Genomic DNA, 17,500 nt, shown 5'->3' on the forward strand with positions numbered 1-17,500 from the left:
CAGGTCCAGCAGGTTCTCCTCGATGCTCATCTGCACGGCGAAGCCCGCGTCAGGGTTCACGTTAGCCAGAGACAGCAGGTCCGTGGAGCGCACGAAGAAGTTCCCGTGGAACGTGTGTATGGACAGGCCTGCGGAGAAGAGGCAGTGATGAGGACACGTGTGTGTGTGGTCAGTGATGATGCGTGCGGGCCTCTCACACACACCTTTGGTGCAGCGTATCCTCATGACGGCCTCGAAGCCGATCTTGCGGGTCAGGTACCGCTTCAGGTCCCGCTGGAAGCGCTCGGTCTGGGCCGGGCTGTGCTGGCGGTGGTACGACGGGTAATAATACACACTTCCTGCGGAGTACCTGGATATACAGCCTGCAGGAACACACACACACACACACACATTATGCCCATTACTGGACTCTCTGCAGGAAACATCATCAGTGATGTCACACGTCTGCAGCGCTGCGGGCTAACCCTATAACCCCTGCCTCATCTCTGAGCGTGTGCAGTCTCTCAGCGGGCACATGACCTCTGACCTCTGCACACACACTCCAGCCCTTCTGTCCAGGGCTCACACTCTTATCAAGGACAGGTCTGAACTATCGTCATCTTCCGGCTTGAGCTTCTCGTGTCTTTCCACTGTCAAATCTCCACTCGTTTTATCAAGTAATGCAGGAATAACTTTCATGCTGTTAGTAATATTCCATCTGGACTGAAGCAGGTTTACTTTACCCATCCTCATTTAAGATAAAAAGGTTTATTAGCTCATCTCCCTGTGGGCAGTGTGGGCCGGTGCAAATCCTGCTGGAGAATGAAGTCAGCATCTCCATAAAGCTTGTCTGCTGAAGGAAGCATGAAGTGCTCTGGAAATGTCCTGGTAGACGGCTGCGTTGAGTGGACAGCACAGTGGACCAACACCAGCCGATGACATGGCTCCCCAAACCAACACAGACTGTGGAAACTTCACACTGGACTTCAAGCATCTTGGATTGTGTGCCTCTCCATTCTTCCTCCAGACTCTGGGACCTTGGTTTCCAAATGAGATGCAAACTTTGCTCTCATCAGAAAAGAGGACTTTGGTCCACTGTGCTTTATTAAATCCAGAGTCAACGCATGCGTCGACCAGGACATTTCCAGAGCACTTCATGCTTCCTTCATTTCCCAGCAGGATTTGCACCGGCCCACACTGCCAAAATAACCAAAACCTGGTTCAGTGACCATGGGATTACTGTGTAATTACTGTGTGATTTCATGCAATTCTCATTTTCTGAAATCCTGTTTTCGTGGGTTTTATGAGCTGGAAGCCCAAATTATGTACAAATAAACAACTAAATACTTGAAATCGTTTAAGTTGTGGGCCCTGAATCTATAATCTATGGAAGTTTAACGTTTTGAATGGAATTATGGAAATAAATAAACTTTTCCATGATATTCAATTTTTTTGGAAAGGGTCTGTATATATAAATAAAACATACAAACATTTTTTTTTTTTTTTTGCTGATCCGAAAAATTATCCGATCCGTGGCTCAAAAAACGCAAATGATCCGAACCGTGAATTTTGTGACCCGTTGCACTACTAATCATCAGATCAGCTATTAAAGGGCTGACATGAGTGTCCACACACACACACACACACACACACACACACACACACACACACACACACACACACACACACACACACACAGCACTCCTCCTCATCATCATCCTCATCACCGTATGCAGTGGTCAGACTGACCTAGAGAGGACAGGTCACAGTACTGAGCGCTGAGCAGGAACAGGTCCACCGCCACATGATGGCCGGAGCAGTCCAGAGCCAGCTTCTTGTAGAAGTCCGTGGCCGGGTTCAGATGCTGGACCTCCTGCAGTGCACACACGAGATTCACCAGAGTAAAGAGAGAGCATTCACTCTCAGCTCAAGGACTCAGACTTACGGTAAAATGTAAAATACGGAGTGGCATTAACATATAAGGGGACTACATGGGTCAAGGTTAGGGTTGGGGTTTAAAGTGCCACCAGTAATAGTGTGTTGTAAAATTGAAGACTCAGAACATATGCTAACTGAGCGCTTTAGAAAATGAGTCCAGGGTAACCCAAGGGTCAAAGCAGTCAGTCAATCAATCAGTCAATGACTCAGTCTGACAGTGGTGTGTGTGTGTGTGTGTGTGTGTGTGTGTGACCTTGGCGTGCGCCCTCTGGCCGGGCTCCTCTCGGGGTTTGAGGGCACCGATGCCCACGGTGGGCAGTTGCGTCTGGAAGACTGAGATGCGCCCGCCGGTGGGAGACAGAAGCTTGAAGCCGGCCTGGAGAGCTGGACCCAGACCCGACTGAGTCTCCATCGTCCTGCTGAACATCTGCGGCAGACCCGTCAGCAGGTCCTGGACCAGCTGCAACACACACACACACACACACACACACACACACACACGTCACATGCTGAACATCTGCAGCAGACCCGTCAGCAGGTCCTGGACCAGCTGCAACACACACACACACACACACACACACACACACACACGTCACACGCTGAACATCTGCGGCAGACCCGTCAGCAGGTCCTGGACCAGCTGCAACACACACACACACACACACACACACACACGTCACATGCTGAACATCTGCGGCAGACCCGTCAGCAGGTCCTGGACCAGCTGCAACACACACACACACACACACACACACACGTCACATGCTGAACATCTGCGGCAGACCCGTCAGCAGGTCCTGGACCAGCTGCAACACACACACACACACACACACACACACACACACACACACGTCACATGCTGAACATCTGCGGCAGACCCGTCAGCAGGTCCTGGACCAGCTGCAACACACACACACACACACACACACACGTCACACGCTGAACATCTGCGGCAGACCCGTCAGCAGGTCCTGGACCAGCTGCAACACACACACACACACACACACACACACACACACACACACACACGTCACATGCTGAACATCTGCGGCAGACCCGTCAGCAGGTCCTGGACCAGCTGCAACACACACACACACACACACACACACGTCACACGCTGAACATCTGCGGCAGACCCGTCAGCAGGTCCTGGACCAGCTGCAACACACACACACACACACACACACACGTCACACGCTGAACATCTGCGGCAGACCCGTCAGCAGGTCCTGGACCAGCTGCAACACACACACACACACACACACACACACGTCACACGCTGAACATCTGCGGCAGACCCGTCAGCAGGTCCTGGACCAGCTGCAACACACACACACACACACACACACACACACACACACACACACACTAGGGCTGGGCGATATATCGATATAAAAAAATATATCAATATATTTTTAAATGCGATATGAAATTAGACCATATCGCATATATCGATATAGTTCAAATTTGCGCTGTGATCCTTGCTCCCCGCGCCTCCGCTCCTCCTTTTCCACTCTGCGTGCGTGTTTAGAGCATGTTATGTTACAAGAGGCGAATCATGACTACTTCAGAAACCCCAGCACAATAAGAACTACCAGGCAGTGACATAAGTGTACGCTGAAATAAAGTCTTTCACCTCAGAAAAATGGACTTTCTTGTCCTGTCAGTCGTTATCCTGTGCTCGGAGCGCACACTCAATTCCACGCGCAAATGCGGCGGCGCGCGCGCTGTGTATCGCCTCACTGATCAAGTGCAAAATAAACTACGAGCATGCAACGCCGTTATGTTGTAAATTACACGAAATAAAAGTAATGCAGGGATGATTTTCATTCTATTCACCAGGAGCAGTTTCCATGTTTCATTAACAGTTATTGTTAATATTGTGTATTCACCATGGTAACTGTCGTTTCCATATTAACCCCAAAATGCCACAGTTATTTTTTATATTTTTAAATGACAAAATTTGTTTATATATATTCAATGTAAACTTTGATAATCATAATTAATAAATCGCAAATAACAATATCGGCAATTATGATTTTTGTCATAATCGTGCAGCCCTAAGGTGAAGAAACCTGTTTATTATTTATTCATTTGATTTTGCAACTGTTCACTGAAATAGCTGGTTTCAATAAAACTACTTTTAACATGTCATATTTGGCTTTGACTTTGACTGACCATTTGCTCTCACTTTGCGGAAAAAATATCGGGATATATATCGTATATCGATATTCAGCCTAAATATATCGGGATATGACTTTTGGTCCATATCGCCCAGCCCTAACACACACACACACACACACACACACACACACACACACGTCACATGCTGAACATCTGCGGCAGACCCGTCAGCAGGTCCTGGACCAGCTGCAACACACACACACACACACACACACGTCACACACTGAACATCTGCGGCAGACCCGTCAGCAGGTCCTGGACCAGCTGCAACACACACACACACACACACACACACACACACACACACACACACACACACACACACACGTCACACACTGAACATCTGAAGCAGACCCGTCAGCAGGTCCTGGACCAGCTGCAACACACACACACACACACGTCACATGCTGAACATCTGAAGCAGACCCGTCAGCAGGTCCTGGACCAGCTGCAACACACACACACACACACACACACACGTCACACACTGAACATCTGCGGCAGACCCGTCAGCAGGTCCTGGACCAGCTGCAACACACACACACACACACACACACACACACACACACACACACACACACACACGCTTCACTCCATCCAATCGCTGAGGCTCGTCGTTTGTTGTGAGCTCATTGTTTCTGCCTTGAATTATTATTGTATAAATGAACACGTCTAGCTCACTGTGTGCCCTGTATATGTGCACTTCTGAAACACATAACTCCGCCTCCTCTGACACCAGATCACTGTAATCTGTACTGATGCACTTCCTGTGAAGCTGCTTTGAAACGGTGTGTGTTGTGAAAAGCGCTATACGTAAAAACGGTAATATTAATATTAATTTGATAAAACGGTTACCGCACAATACTAATATTAAAGCCAAAAAATATGTATCAATGCAATGTTTATAAAGTAAACTCACTAAAAGCCTCCGCTGGGAGAAGAGTCCCTGACCGTGACCAGCAGCAGAAGCCACACACATCACTCCTCCAGTCGATGCGGCAGAGGCTGTTCATGAGCGCGTCAGTCAGCAGAGCAGGCTTTTACACTGATCACGCCACTGACACATGACTAGCGTGTCATAAACCCTCAACTGTTCAAAGATATCGCAGCGGACATTCAGACGGATATTTATGAGGAATATGGGCCTGACCTGAGGGAACGCAGGAACACTTACTCGATCTCCCACACTACTCTACTCTCGCTTCACTGAACAATAGCAGAGCACATGTGTTTGCTAGGGGTGTTGTGCAGCGATACAGAGAACCGCAGGGTGAAGCGGCCATAGCCGTGTGTTGTCGTGAATAAAACAGCCATTGACCAATCAGAATCAAGGACTGGAACTAACCGTTTTCAGGGTTTCTGCACACTTTTTAAAGTCAAATTTAAGACTTTTTAAGACCCGAAGAAATCAAAATTAATACCATGCATTAGGGGTGTGCAATATTGACAAAATATGTCTCAATATTTTAAAAGTTTTGTTGATAATAATTAGATAATATTTTACTGATTGTGTTTTTGTGCTTGGTGCCATGGCTGGTTTAGGCCTGTTGTTGAAAGCTGACTGACGAAGATATTCATATTAGTCATATTCTATGCAGTGGTCAGTTCACAGCAGTGACAGAAATAAAAAAAAACATTTTATTAAGGGGTAATATTTGCCATCTTAAATTGATTTCCAGGGGCATTTTCACCTATATATGGACATTTGTAGATGTATGCATCACCTTATGTCAAATTCTAACATTCAAATTAAATTATATTAGAATAATTACACAATACCACAGTTACCAGTCAAATTAAATCATTAAATCAAAATCCATCTTTGCAGTGCAGAGGTGACACAAAAGTGGCATCAGATCTGGCATTAATATATTTACAATTGCATAAATAAAGCTACAAGATTGTTAAATATGAACTGATTTCTAATTTTAACGTTCTGATTAAAGGGTACTCTAAATGTGAAACTAAAACTGCCAGTAGGTGGCAGCAAGTCACTGTCTTAATAAGTGAGTTGAGGGAGTCATTCATTCAACCGATTCGTTCAAACGGCTGATTCATTCGGGAAAGAAGCAAGTGATTGTTCATTGAATCATTAAATTGATTCGTTCAAAACGCGGATTCCAGTCAAAAAATCATCGCTGTCTGTTGCATTGAGACTCTGCTATGGCTTCATTTTGAAATTCTCGTCAGCGAAATAAAGGGAAAACAAACAACATTGACAATATTGTTTATAAAATTTAACTCACAATATTAATGTATTGTTAATTTAACTGTTATATAAAATAAATAATCACATTTGCAATTGTGCACGGGAAAACGGAAGTCTTGCTGATGTGATATTGTAGGCCTATGACAACAACATAATATGATATAAATATGAGACAAAAACTCATTTGGGAACATATAGCCTACTTATAATTGCACACATCACGCAGTGAAAGCAAGAGAGACAAAAGCGATGTCAGCTCGCAATGCCTCGTACATTGTTAAAACAATGATTACAATATCATAATAGACAATACACATCGCACACCACTACGCACATAAAGAATGAACTTAGAATTGAACTGACATTCACCAACTCGCTTCTCCTTCTCTCCTCCTGTTTCGCGTGCAGGAGACATTCGATTCGTGCCGCGCAATGTCACGTGAACAAGCAAATCCACAAAGAAAGAATAATAAATAAAAAAAGTACGCTAATTAGATGTTTCTAATTTGGAAAACATTTAGATATGTGCAAGTCAAATTGCCATCGAAAATTTAAGACCTTTCATAAGTAAAAATAAGACTTTTTAAGACTTTTTAAGGGCTTAAATTTTAAAAATCTAATTTAAGACTTTTTAAGGATCCGCGGACACCCTGGTTTTATACAGATGAATGTGAATTGAACTGAACAGGATAAACCTGAGCGCTCGCTCACCTCCTTGCACTCGCTCAGGTTGACCAGCAGGCTGTCCGGAGTCGGCAGGAACACATCTGAGGAGGAACAGACCAAACCAGTGTCACTCCTGAACATCACTGACATCATCTGAACATCACTGACATCATCTGAACATCTGAACATCACTGACATCATCTGAACATCACTGACATCATCTGCGTTTGCTGAGGGGAAACAGCTTACCGTCGATGTCGGACACGATGAGCATCTGCGGCTGCGAGAGCCCCTCCTGCAGGTTGTAGAAGTGGATGGTGCTGTCGAACGTGATGAAGCCGATCTTCGTGCGGGAGTCTCCGGGGAGCCTTCAGGGGAACACACACACACACACACACACACACACACACTGATCAGCAGGTTCAGCAGAGAGCGGACACTAGGGCTGTCAGATAAAACTAAGAATTTCGAATACTCGTTGCATTAATAAAACCTGCACATTCAAACGCAAAACTGTGCATTTAAATTTTTGGTGTCCAGAGGCGCGAGACATGACGACGCATGTGTGTTTCTGTGTGCTCATCCAGTGTACAGCGCTGGGTTGTGTTGTTAATGTGAAAAATGGCGGGAAAAGGTTCTTCCTGCTGACGAAACCCTCTCAGTTGGAGGCAACAATCCTGCAACGACACACTTGACCAACCCTGCACATCGGTCAGAGCTGAGTGTGTGTGTATGTGAGTGTGTGTGTGTGTGTGAGTGTGAGTGTGTGTGTGTGTTACATCAGCTGGAAACAGAAAGTGCTCAGCGATGCTGGGTTTGGTGTATATGTGCTCACTGCACTCGCTTGCGCCCTCTTCTGGGCATAGGAGACGACACAGTACTCTTTTCCTCTTAACTTTAAGAATTACCTTTAGAATTCGAATAGAATTAGAATTTTGCTAATATTAAAGAAAGAAATGTGCATTTAGCTTTTCATCCGCTCGATGACGCTCACTTACGAGTCAAGGTTGTCTAGAAGCGACTGACAGACGACATCCAGATAGCCAGTCTCCACGGCATTGTGGGACACGTCGAGGACGAACAGGTAGACAGCGGGCTGAGGCGGCCTGAGCTGAGGACACACACACACACACACACACACATCATACAGATGAACGGGAGACATCTGCACATACACACTACCAGTCGAAAGTTCCGGATCAATACGATTTTTAATGTTTTTAAAGGAAGTCTCTTCTTCTTTCTCTTCTCTTCAGCATTTATCTGAAATAGAAGCTTTTGTAACATTAAACACTACCGTTCAACAGTTTGGGGTCAGTAAGAATTTTAATTACATTTTTTGGGGGAAGAAATAAAAGAAATCAATACTTTTATTCATCAATGAGCAGAAGAGACTTCTTTTTAAAACTTGAATCGTATGGCTCCACAGCTTCTGACTGGTAGTGTAGATGTGTATACTGTAGTACGGGGGTACAGCGGTCGGCTGCTCGTCAGGGGCTCTCAGAGATTCAGAAGTGACATCATCACAGCATCAGGTGACGCAGCTGTACCATGTATTCTGACGGGGCGATGAACTCAATGGTGGCGTTCTGGACCTCGGGTCTCTTGTGAGGCGCTCCATACGACCTGCTGACCGGATTATACATGAACTCCTCTGGAACTGATGAAACACACATTCAGAAACACTCATCATCAGTGCGCAGCTCAGACTCGAGGCGGCGGAGGAGTGTGTGCAGCGCTCACCATCGTTCACTCGGTGACACAGGTTACACTTCCATCTTCTGGCGTCCACGAAGGTCACGAACGGGTTGATGTACGTCCGGCAGGAGCGGCAGCGCACGATGTTACTGGAGGTCACCACCGGGAGTTGCTGGAGGCAGAACACACATGTCATGAAGAGCCCCACACAAATACAACAGGTAGGATATGTTTTGGTCAGATGTGGAGGGTCAGAGGTCAGGTGTGGAGGGTCGGAGGTCAGGTGTGGAGGGTCAGAGGTCAGGTGTGGAGGGTCAGAGGTCAGGTGTGGAGGGTCGGAGGTCAGGTGTGGAGGGTCAGAGGTCAGGTGTGGAGGGTCGGAGGTCAGGTGTGGAGGGTCGGAGGTCAGGTGTGGAGGGTCGGAGGTCAGGTGTGGAGGGTCAGAGGTCAGGTGTGGAGGGTCAGAGGTCAGATGTGGAGGGTCAGAGGTCAGGTGTGGAGGGTCGGAGGTCAGGTGTGGAGGGTCAGAGGTCAGGTGTGGAGGGTCGGAGGTCAGGTGTGGAGGGTCGGAGGTCAGGTGTGGAGGGTCAGAGATACGGTGTGGAGGGTCAGAGGTCAGGTGTGGAGGGTCAGAGATCAGGTGTGGAGGGTCGGAGGTCAGGTGTGGAGGGTCGGAGGTCAGGTGTGGAGGGTCAGAGGTCAGGTGTGGAGGGTCAGAGATCAGGTGTGGAGGGTCGGAGGTCAGGTGTGGAGGGTCAGAGGTCAGGTGTGGAGGGTCAGAGGTCAGGTGTGGAGGGTCAGAGGTCAGGTGTGGAGGGTCGGAAGTCAGGTGTGGAGGGTCAGAGGTCAGGTGTGGAGGGTCAGAGGTCAGGTGTGGAGGGTCGGAGGTCAGGTGTGGAGGGTCAGAGGTCAGGTGTGGAGGGGTCAGAGGTCAGGTGTGGAGGGTCGGAGGTCAGGTGTGGAGGGTCAGAGGTCAGGTGTGGAGGGTCAGAGGTCAGGTGTGGAGGGTCAGAGATCAGGTCTGGAGGGTCGGAGGTCAGGTCTGGAGGGTCGGAGGTCAGGTGTGGAGGGTCGGAGGTCAGGTGTGGAGGGTCGGAGGTCAGGTGTGGAGGGTCCGAGGTCAGGTCTTGAGAGTCAGAGGTCAGGTGTGGAGGGTCGGAGGTCAGGTGTGGAGGGTCCGAGGTCAGGTGTGGAGGGTCGGAGGTCAGGTGTGGAGGGTCCGAGGTCAGGTGTGGAGGGTCCGAGGTCAGGTCTGGAGGGTCGGAGGTCAGGTGTGGAGGGTCCGAGGTCAGGTGTGGTATGGAGGGTCGGAGGTCAGGTGTGGAGGGTCGGAGGTCAGGTGTGGAGGGTCCGAGGTCAGGTGTGGAGGGTCCGAGGTCAGGTCTTGAGAGTCGGAGGTCAGGTGTGGAGGGTCCGAGGTCAGGTCTTGAGGGTCGGAGGTCAGGTGTGGAGGGTCGGAGGTCAGGTGTGGAGGGTCGGAGGTCAGGTGTGGAGGGTCAGAGGTCAGGTGTGGAGGGTCGGAGGTCAGGTGTGGAGGGTCAGAGGTCAGGTGTGGAGGGTCAGAGGTCAGGTGTGGAGGGTCAGAGGTCAGGTGTGGAGGGTCGGAGGTCAGGTGTGGAGGGTCAGAGGTCAGGTGTGGAGGGTCGGAGGTCAGGTGTGGAGGGTCAGAGGTCAGGTGTGGAGGGTCCGAGGTCAGGTGTGGAGGGGTCAGAGGTCAGGTGTGGAGGGTCAGAGGTCAGGTGTGGAGGGTCCGAGGTCAGGTGTGGAGGGTCCGAGGTCAGGTCTGGAGGGTCAGAGGTCAGGTGTGGAGGGTCCGAGGTCAGGTGTGGAGGGTCCGAGGTCAGGTCTGGAGGGTCCGAGGTCAGGTCTGGAGGGTCAGATCTGGAGGGTCAGAGGTCAGGTCTGGAGGGTCAGAGGTCAGGTGTGGAGGGTCCGAGGTCAGGTGTGGAGGGTCCGAGGTCAGGTGTGGAGGGTCCGAGGTCAGGTCTGGAGGGTCAGAGGTCAGGTGTGGAGGGTCAGAGGTCAGGTGTGGAGGGTCCGAGGTCAGGTGTGGAGGGTCCGAGGTCAGGTCTGGAGGGTCCGAGGTCAGGTGTGGAGGGTCCGAGGTCAGGTGTGGAGGGTCCGAGGTCAGGTGTGGAGGGTCCGAGGTCAGGTGTGGAGGGTCCGAGGTCAGGTGTGGAGGGTCCGAGGTCAGGTCTGGAGGGTCAGAGGTCAGGTGTGGAGGGTCCGAGGTCAGGTGTGGAGGGTCCGAGGTCAGGTGTGGAGGGTCCGAGGTCAGGTCTGGAGGGTCAGAGGTCAGGTGTGGAGGGTCCGAGGTCAGGTGTGGAGGGTCCGAGGTCAGGTGTGGAGGGTCCGAGGTCAGGTGTGGAGGGTCAGAGGTCAGGTGTGGAGGGTCAGAGGTCAGGTGTGGAGGGTCCGAGGTCAGGTGTGGAGGGTCCGAGGTCAGGTCTGGAGGGTCAGAGGTCAGGTCTGGAGGGTCAGAGGTCAGGTGTGGAGGGTCCGAGGTCAGGTGTGGAGGGTCCGAGGTCAGGTCTGGAGGGTCAGAGGTCAGGTGTGGAGGGTCAGAGGTCAGGTGTGGAGGGTCAGAGGTCAGGTGTGGAGGGTCAGAGGTCAGATGTGGAGGGTCCGAGGTCAGGTCTGGAGGGTCAGAGGTCAGGTCTGGAGGGTCAGAGGTCAGGTGTGGAGGGTCCGAGGTCAGGTGTGGAGGGTCCGAGGTCAGGTGTGGAGGGTCCGAGGTCAGGTCTGGAGGGTCAGAGGTCAGGTGTGGAGGGTCAGAGGTCAGGTGTGGAGGGTCCGAGGTCAGGTGTGGAGGGTCCGAGGTCAGGTGTGGAGGGTCCGAGGTCAGGTCTGGAGGGTCAGAGGTCAGGTGTGGAGGGTCAGAGGTCAGGTGTGGAGGGTCCGAGGTCAGGTCTGGAGGGTCAGAGGTCAGGTCTGGAGGGTCAGAGGTCAGGTGTGGAGGGTCCGAGGTCAGGTGTGGAGGGTCCGAGGTCAGGTGTGGAGGGTCCGAGGTCAGGTGTGGAGGGTCCGAGGTCAGGTCTGGAGGGTCAGAGGTCAGGTGTGGAGGGTCAGAGGTCAGGTGTGGAGGGTCCGAGGTCAGGTGTGGAGGGTCCGAGGTCAGGTCTGGAGGGTCAGAGGTCAGGTCTGGAGGGTCAGAGGTCAGGTGTGGAGGGTCCGAGGTCAGGTGTGGAGGGTCCGAGGTCAGGTCTGGAGGGTCAGAGGTCAGGTGTGGAGGGTCCGAGGTCAGGTGTGGAGGGTCCGAGGTCAGGTCTGGAGGGTCCGAGGTCAGGTGTGGAGGGTCCGAGGTCAGGTGTGGAGGGTCCGAGGTCAGGTGTGGAGGGTCCGAGGTCAGGTCTGGAGGGTCAGAGGTCAGGTGTGGAGGGTCAGAGGTCAGGTGTGGAGGGTCCGAGGTCAGGTGTGGAGGGTCCGAGGTCAGGTCTGGAGGGTCAGAGGTCAGGTGTGGAGGGTCAGAGGTCAGGTGTGGAGGGTCCGAGGTCAGGTGTGGAGGGTCCGAGGTCAGGTCTGGAGGGTCAGAGGTCAGGTGTGGAGGGTCCGAGGTCAGGTGTGGAGGGTCCGAGGTCAGGTGTGGAGGGTCCGAGGTCAGGTCTTGAGGGTCGGAGGTCAGGTGTGGAGGGTCGGAGGTCAGGTGTGGAGGGTCGGAGGTCAGGTGTGGAGGGTCAGAGGTCAGGTGTGGAGGGTCGGAGGTCAGGTGTGGAGGTCAGGTGTGGAGGGTCAGAGGTCAGGTGTGGAGGGTCGGAGGTCAGGTCTTGAGAGTCAGAGGTCAGGTGTGGAGGGTCGGAGGTCTGGTGTGGAGGGTCTGAGGTCAGGTGTGGAGGGTCAGAGATCAGGTGTGGAGGGTCGGAGGTCAGGTGTGGAGGGTCAGAGGTCAGGTGTGGAGGGTCGGAAGTCAGGTGTGGAGGGTCGGAGGTCAGGTGTGGAGGGTCGGAGGTCAGGTGTGGAGGGTCGGAGTGGAGGGTCGGAGGTCAGGTGTGGAGGGTCGGAGGTCAGGTGTGGAGGGTCGGAAGTCAGGTGTGGAGGGTCGGAAGTCAGGTCTGGAGGGTCAGAGGTCAGGTGTGGAGGGTCAGAGGTCAGGTCTGGAGGGTCAGAGGTCAGGTCTGGAGGGTCAGACGTCAGGTGTGGAGGGTCAGAGGTCAGGTGTGGAGGGTCGGCGGTCAGGTGTGGAGGGTCGGAGGTCAGGTGTGGAGGGTCAGAGGTCAGGTCTGGACAGGGTCGGAGGTCAGGTCTGGAGAGTCAGAGGTCAGGTCTGGACAGGGTCAGAGGTCAGGTCTGGAGGGTCGGAGGTCAGGTCTGGAGGGTCAGAGGTCAGGTGTGGAGGGTCGGAGGTCAGGTCTGGAGGGTCGGAGGTCAGGTCTGGAGGGTCAGAGGTCAGGTCTGGAGGGTCGGAAGTCAGGTGTGGAGGGTCGGAGGTCAGGTCTGGAGGGTCGGAGGTCAGGTCTGGAGGGTCAGAAGTCAGGTGTGGAGGGTCGGAGGTCAGGTCTGGAGGGTCGGAGGTCAGGTCTGGAGGGTCAGAGGTCAGGTGTGGAGGGTCGGAAGTCAGGTGTGGAGGGTCGGAGGTCAGGTGTGGAGGGTCAGAGGTCAGGTGTGGAGGGTCAGAGGTCAGGTGTGGAGGGTCGGAGGTCAGGTGTGGAGGGTCGGAGGTCAGGTGTGGAGGGTCGGAGGTCAGGTGTGGAGGGTCCGAGGTCAGGTGTGGAGGGTCGGAGGTCAGGTGTGGAGGGTCGGAGGTCAGGTCTGGAGGGTCGGAGGTCAGGTGTGGAGGGTCAGAGGTCAGGTGTGGAGGGTCGGAGGTCAGGTGTGGAGGGTCGGAGGTCAGGTCTGGAGGGTCGGAGGTCAGGTCTGGAGGGTCAGAGGTCAGGTCTGGAGGGTCAGAGGTCAAGTGTGGAGGGTCGGAGGTCAGGTGTGGAGGGTCGGAGGTCAGGTCTGGAGGGTCGGAGGTCAGGTCTGGAGGGTCGGAGGTCAGGTGTGGAGGGTCAGAGGTCAGGTGTGGAGGGGTCAGAGGTCAGGTGTGGAGGGTCGGAGGTCAGGTGTGGAGGGTCAGAGGTCAGGTGTGGAGGGTCAGAGGTCAGGTGTGGAGGGTCAGAGATCAGGTCTGGAGGGTCGGAGGTCAGGTCTGGAGGGTCGGAGGTCAGGTGTGGAGGGTCGGAGGTCAGGTGTGGAGGGTCGGAGGTCAGGTGTGGAGGGTCCGAGGTCAGGTCTTGAGAGTCAGAGGTCAGGTGTGGAGGGTCGGAGGTCAGGTGTGGAGGGTCCGAGGTCAGGTGTGGAGGGTCGGAGGTCAGGTGTGGAGGGTCCGAGGTCAGGTGTGGAGGGTCCGAGGTCAGGTCTGGAGGGTCGGAGGTCAGGTGTGGAGGGTCCGAGGTCAGGTGTGGTATGGAGGGTCGGAGGTCAGGTGTGGAGGGTCGGAGGTCAGGTGTGGAGGGTCCGAGGTCAGGTGTGGAGGGTCCGAGGTCAGGTCTTGAGAGTCGGAGGTCAGGTGTGGAGGGTCCGAGGTCAGGTCTTGAGGGTCGGAGGTCAGGTGTGGAGGGTCGGAGGTCAGGTGTGGAGGGTCGGAGGTCAGGTGTGGAGGGTCAGAGGTCAGGTGTGGAGGGTCGGAGGTCAGGTGTGGAGGGTCAGAGGTCAGGTGTGGAGGGTCAGAGGTCAGGTGTGGAGGGTCAGAGGTCAGGTGTGGAGGGTCGGAGGTCAGGTGTGGAGGGTCAGAGGTCAGGTGTGGAGGGTCGGAGGTCAGGTGTGGAGGGTCAGAGGTCAGGTGTGGAGGGTCCGAGGTCAGGTGTGGAGGGGTCAGAGGTCAGGTGTGGAGGGTCAGAGGTCAGGTGTGGAGGGTCCGAGGTCAGGTGTGGAGGGTCCGAGGTCAGGTCTGGAGGGTCAGAGGTCAGGTGTGGAGGGTCCGAGGTCAGGTGTGGAGGGTCCGAGGTCAGGTCTGGAGGGTCCGAGGTCAGGTCTGGAGGGTCAGATCTGGAGGGTCAGAGGTCAGGTCTGGAGGGTCAGAGGTCAGGTGTGGAGGGTCCGAGGTCAGGTGTGGAGGGTCCGAGGTCAGGTGTGGAGGGTCCGAGGTCAGGTCTGGAGGGTCAGAGGTCAGGTGTGGAGGGTCAGAGGTCAGGTGTGGAGGGTCCGAGGTCAGGTGTGGAGGGTCCGAGGTCAGGTCTGGAGGGTCCGAGGTCAGGTCTGGAGGGTCCGAGGTCAGGTGTGGAGGGTCCGAGGTCAGGTGTGGAGGGTCCGAGGTCAGGTGTGGAGGGTCCGAGGTCAGGTGTGGAGGGTCCGAGGTCAGGTCTGGAGGGTCAGAGGTCAGGTGTGGAGGGTCCGAGGTCAGGTGTGGAGGGTCCGAGGTCAGGTGTGGAGGGTCCGAGGTCAGGTCTGGAGGGTCAGAGGTCAGGTGTGGAGGGTCCGAGGTCAGGTGTGGAGGGTCCGAGGTCAGGTGTGGAGGGTCCGAGGTCAGGTCTGGAGGGTCAGAGGTCAGGTGTGGAGGGTCAGAGGTCAGGTGTGGAGGGTCAGAGGTCAGGTGTGGAGGGTCCGAGGTCAGGTCTGGAGGGTCAGAGGTCAGGTCTGGAGGGTCAGAGGTCAGGTGTGGAGGGTCCGAGGTCAGGTGTGGAGGGTCCGAGGTCAGGTGTGGAGGGTCCGAGGTCAGGTCTGGAGGGTCAGAGGTCAGGTGTGGAGGGTCAGAGGTCAGGTGTGGAGGGTCAGAGGTCAGGTGTGGAGGGTCAGAGGTCAGATGTGGAGGGTCCGAGGTCAGGTCTGGAGGGTCAGAGGTCAGGTCTGGAGGGTCAGAGGTCAGGTGTGGAGGGTCCGAGGTCAGGTGTGGAGGGTCCGAGGTCAGGTGTGGAGGGTCCGAGGTCAGGTCTGGAGGGTCAGAGGTCAGGTGTGGAGGGTCAGAGGTCAGGTGTGGAGGGTCCGAGGTCAGGTGTGGAGGGTCCGAGGTCAGGTGTGGAGGGTCCGAGGTCAGGTCTGGAGGGTCAGAGGTCAGGTGTGGAGGGTCAGAGGTCAGGTGTGGAGGGTCCGAGGTCAGGTCTGGAGGGTCAGAGGTCAGGTCTGGAGGGTCAGAGGTCAGGTGTGGAGGGTCCGAGGTCAGGTGTGGAGGGTCCGAGGTCAGGTGTGGAGGGTCCGAGGTCAGGTGTGGAGGGTCCGAGGTCAGGTCTGGAGGGTCAGAGGTCAGGTGTGGAGGGTCAGAGGTCAGGTGTGGAGGGTCCGAGGTCAGGTGTGGAGGGTCCGAGGTCAGGTCTGGAGGGTCAGAGGTCAGGTCTGGAGGGTCAGAGGTCAGGTGTGGAGGGTCCGAGGTCAGGTGTGGAGGGTCCGAGGTCAGGTCTGGAGGGTCAGAGGTCAGGTGTGGAGGGTCCGAGGTCAGGTGTGGAGGGTCCGAGGTCAGGTGTGGAGGGTCCGAGGTCAGGTCTGGAGGGTCAGAGGTCAGGTGTGGAGGGTCCGAGGTCAGGTGTGGAGGGTCCGAGGTCAGGTGTGGAGGGTCCGAGGTCAGGTCTGGAGGGTCAGAGGTCAGGTGTGGAGGGTCAGAGGTCAGGTGTGGAGGGTCCGAGGTCAGGTGTGGAGGGTCCGAGGTCAGGTCTGGAGGGTCAGAGGTCAGGTGTGGAGGGTCAGAGGTCAGGTGTGGAGGGTCCGAGGTCAGGTGTGGAGGGTCCGAGGTCAGGTCTGGAGGGTCAGAGGTCAGGTGTGGAGGGTCCGAGGTCAGGTGTGGAGGGTCCGAGGTCAGGTGTGGAGGGTCCGAGGTCAGGTCTTGAGGGTCGGAGGTCAGGTGTGGAGGGTCGGAGGTCAGGTGTGGAGGGTCGGAGGTCAGGTGTGGAGGGTCAGAGGTCAGGTGTGGAGGGTCGGAGGTCAGGTGTGGAGGTCAGGTGTGGAGGGTCAGAGGTCAGGTGTGGAGGGTCGGAGGTCAGGTCTTGAGAGTCAGAGGTCAGGTGTGGAGGGTCGGAGGTCTGGTGTGGAGGGTCTGAGGTCAGGTGTGGAGGGTCAGAGATCAGGTGTGGAGGGTCGGAGGTCAGGTGTGGAGGGTCAGAGGTCAGGTGTGGAGGGTCGGAAGTCAGGTGTGGAGGGTCGGAGGTCAGGTGTGGAGGGTCGGAGGTCAGGTGTGGAGGGTCGGAGTGGAGGGTCGGAGGTCAGGTGTGGAGGGTCGGAGGTCAGGTGTGGAGGGTCGGAAGTCAGGTGTGGAGGGTCGGAAGTCAGGTCTGGAGGGTCAGAGGTCAGGTGTGGAGGGTCAGAGGTCAGGTCTGGAGGGTCAGAGGTCAGGTCTGGAGGGTCAGACGTCAGGTGTGGAGGGTCAGAGGTCAGGTGTGGAGGGTCGGCGGTCAGGTGTGGAGGGTCGGAGGTCAGGTGTGGAGGGTCAGAGGTCAGGTCTGGACAGGGTCGGAGGTCAGGTCTGGAGAGTCAGAGGTCAGGTCTGGACAGGGTCAGAGGTCAGGTCTGGAGGGTCGGAGGTCAGGTCTGGAGGGTCAGAGGTCAGGTGTGGAGGGTCGGAGGTCAGGTCTGGAGGGTCGGAGGTCAGGTCTGGAGGGTCAGAGGTCAGGTCTGGAGGGTCGGAAGTCAGGTGTGGAGGGTCGGAGGTCAGGTCTGGAGGGTCGGAGGTCAGGTCTGGAGGGTCAGAAGTCAGGTGTGGAGGGTCGGAGGTCAGGTCTGGAGGGTCGGAGGTCAGGTCTGGAGGGTCAGAGGTCAGGTGTGGAGGGTCGGAAGTCAGGTGTGGAGGGTCGGAGGTCAGGTGTGGAGGGTCAGAGGTCAGGTGTGGAGGGTCAGAGGTCAGGTGTGGAGGGTCGGAGGTCAGGTGTGGAGGGTCGGAGGTCAGGTGTGGAGGGTCGGAGGTCAGGTGTGGAGGGTCCGAGGTCA

The 17,500-nt window shown here is 54.9% G+C and overlaps 1 protein-coding gene across 5 annotated transcripts in view; it reads right to left on the minus strand.

The window, feature by feature from the left end:
- The window catches only part of sec24a (SEC24 homolog A, COPII coat complex component), a 46,920-nt gene that overhangs the window by 13,937 nt on the left and 15,483 nt on the right, over nucleotides 1–17,500 (minus strand). For all 5 annotated transcript variants that reach the window (XR_013818734.1, XR_013818735.1, XR_013818736.1 and 2 more), the window contains exons 6-14: nucleotides 8,720–8,846; nucleotides 8,527–8,636; nucleotides 7,975–8,087; nucleotides 7,226–7,344; nucleotides 7,022–7,077; nucleotides 2,171–2,377; nucleotides 1,729–1,852; nucleotides 204–362; nucleotides 1–128 (exon numbers count right to left, since the gene is read on the minus strand). The exon at nucleotides 1–128 is cut by the window's left edge and continues 46 nt beyond it. Coding sequence is in view for 2 of the 5 variants with exons in the window: in XM_079846756.1 (XP_079702882.1) it covers nucleotides 1–128; nucleotides 204–362; nucleotides 1,729–1,852; nucleotides 2,171–2,377; nucleotides 7,022–7,077; nucleotides 7,226–7,344; nucleotides 7,975–8,087; nucleotides 8,527–8,636; nucleotides 8,720–8,846 (1,143 nt within the window). In the remaining 3 variants the exon portion in view is untranslated. The remainder of the gene's footprint in view (nucleotides 129–203; nucleotides 363–1,728; nucleotides 1,853–2,170; nucleotides 2,378–7,021; nucleotides 7,078–7,225; nucleotides 7,345–7,974; nucleotides 8,088–8,526; nucleotides 8,637–8,719; nucleotides 8,847–17,500) is intronic.

The sequence above is a fragment of the Squalius cephalus genome (assembly GCF_949319135.1).
Source record: "Squalius cephalus genome assembly, chromosome: 17".
NCBI lineage: Eukaryota > Metazoa > Chordata > Actinopteri > Cypriniformes > Leuciscidae > Squalius > Squalius cephalus.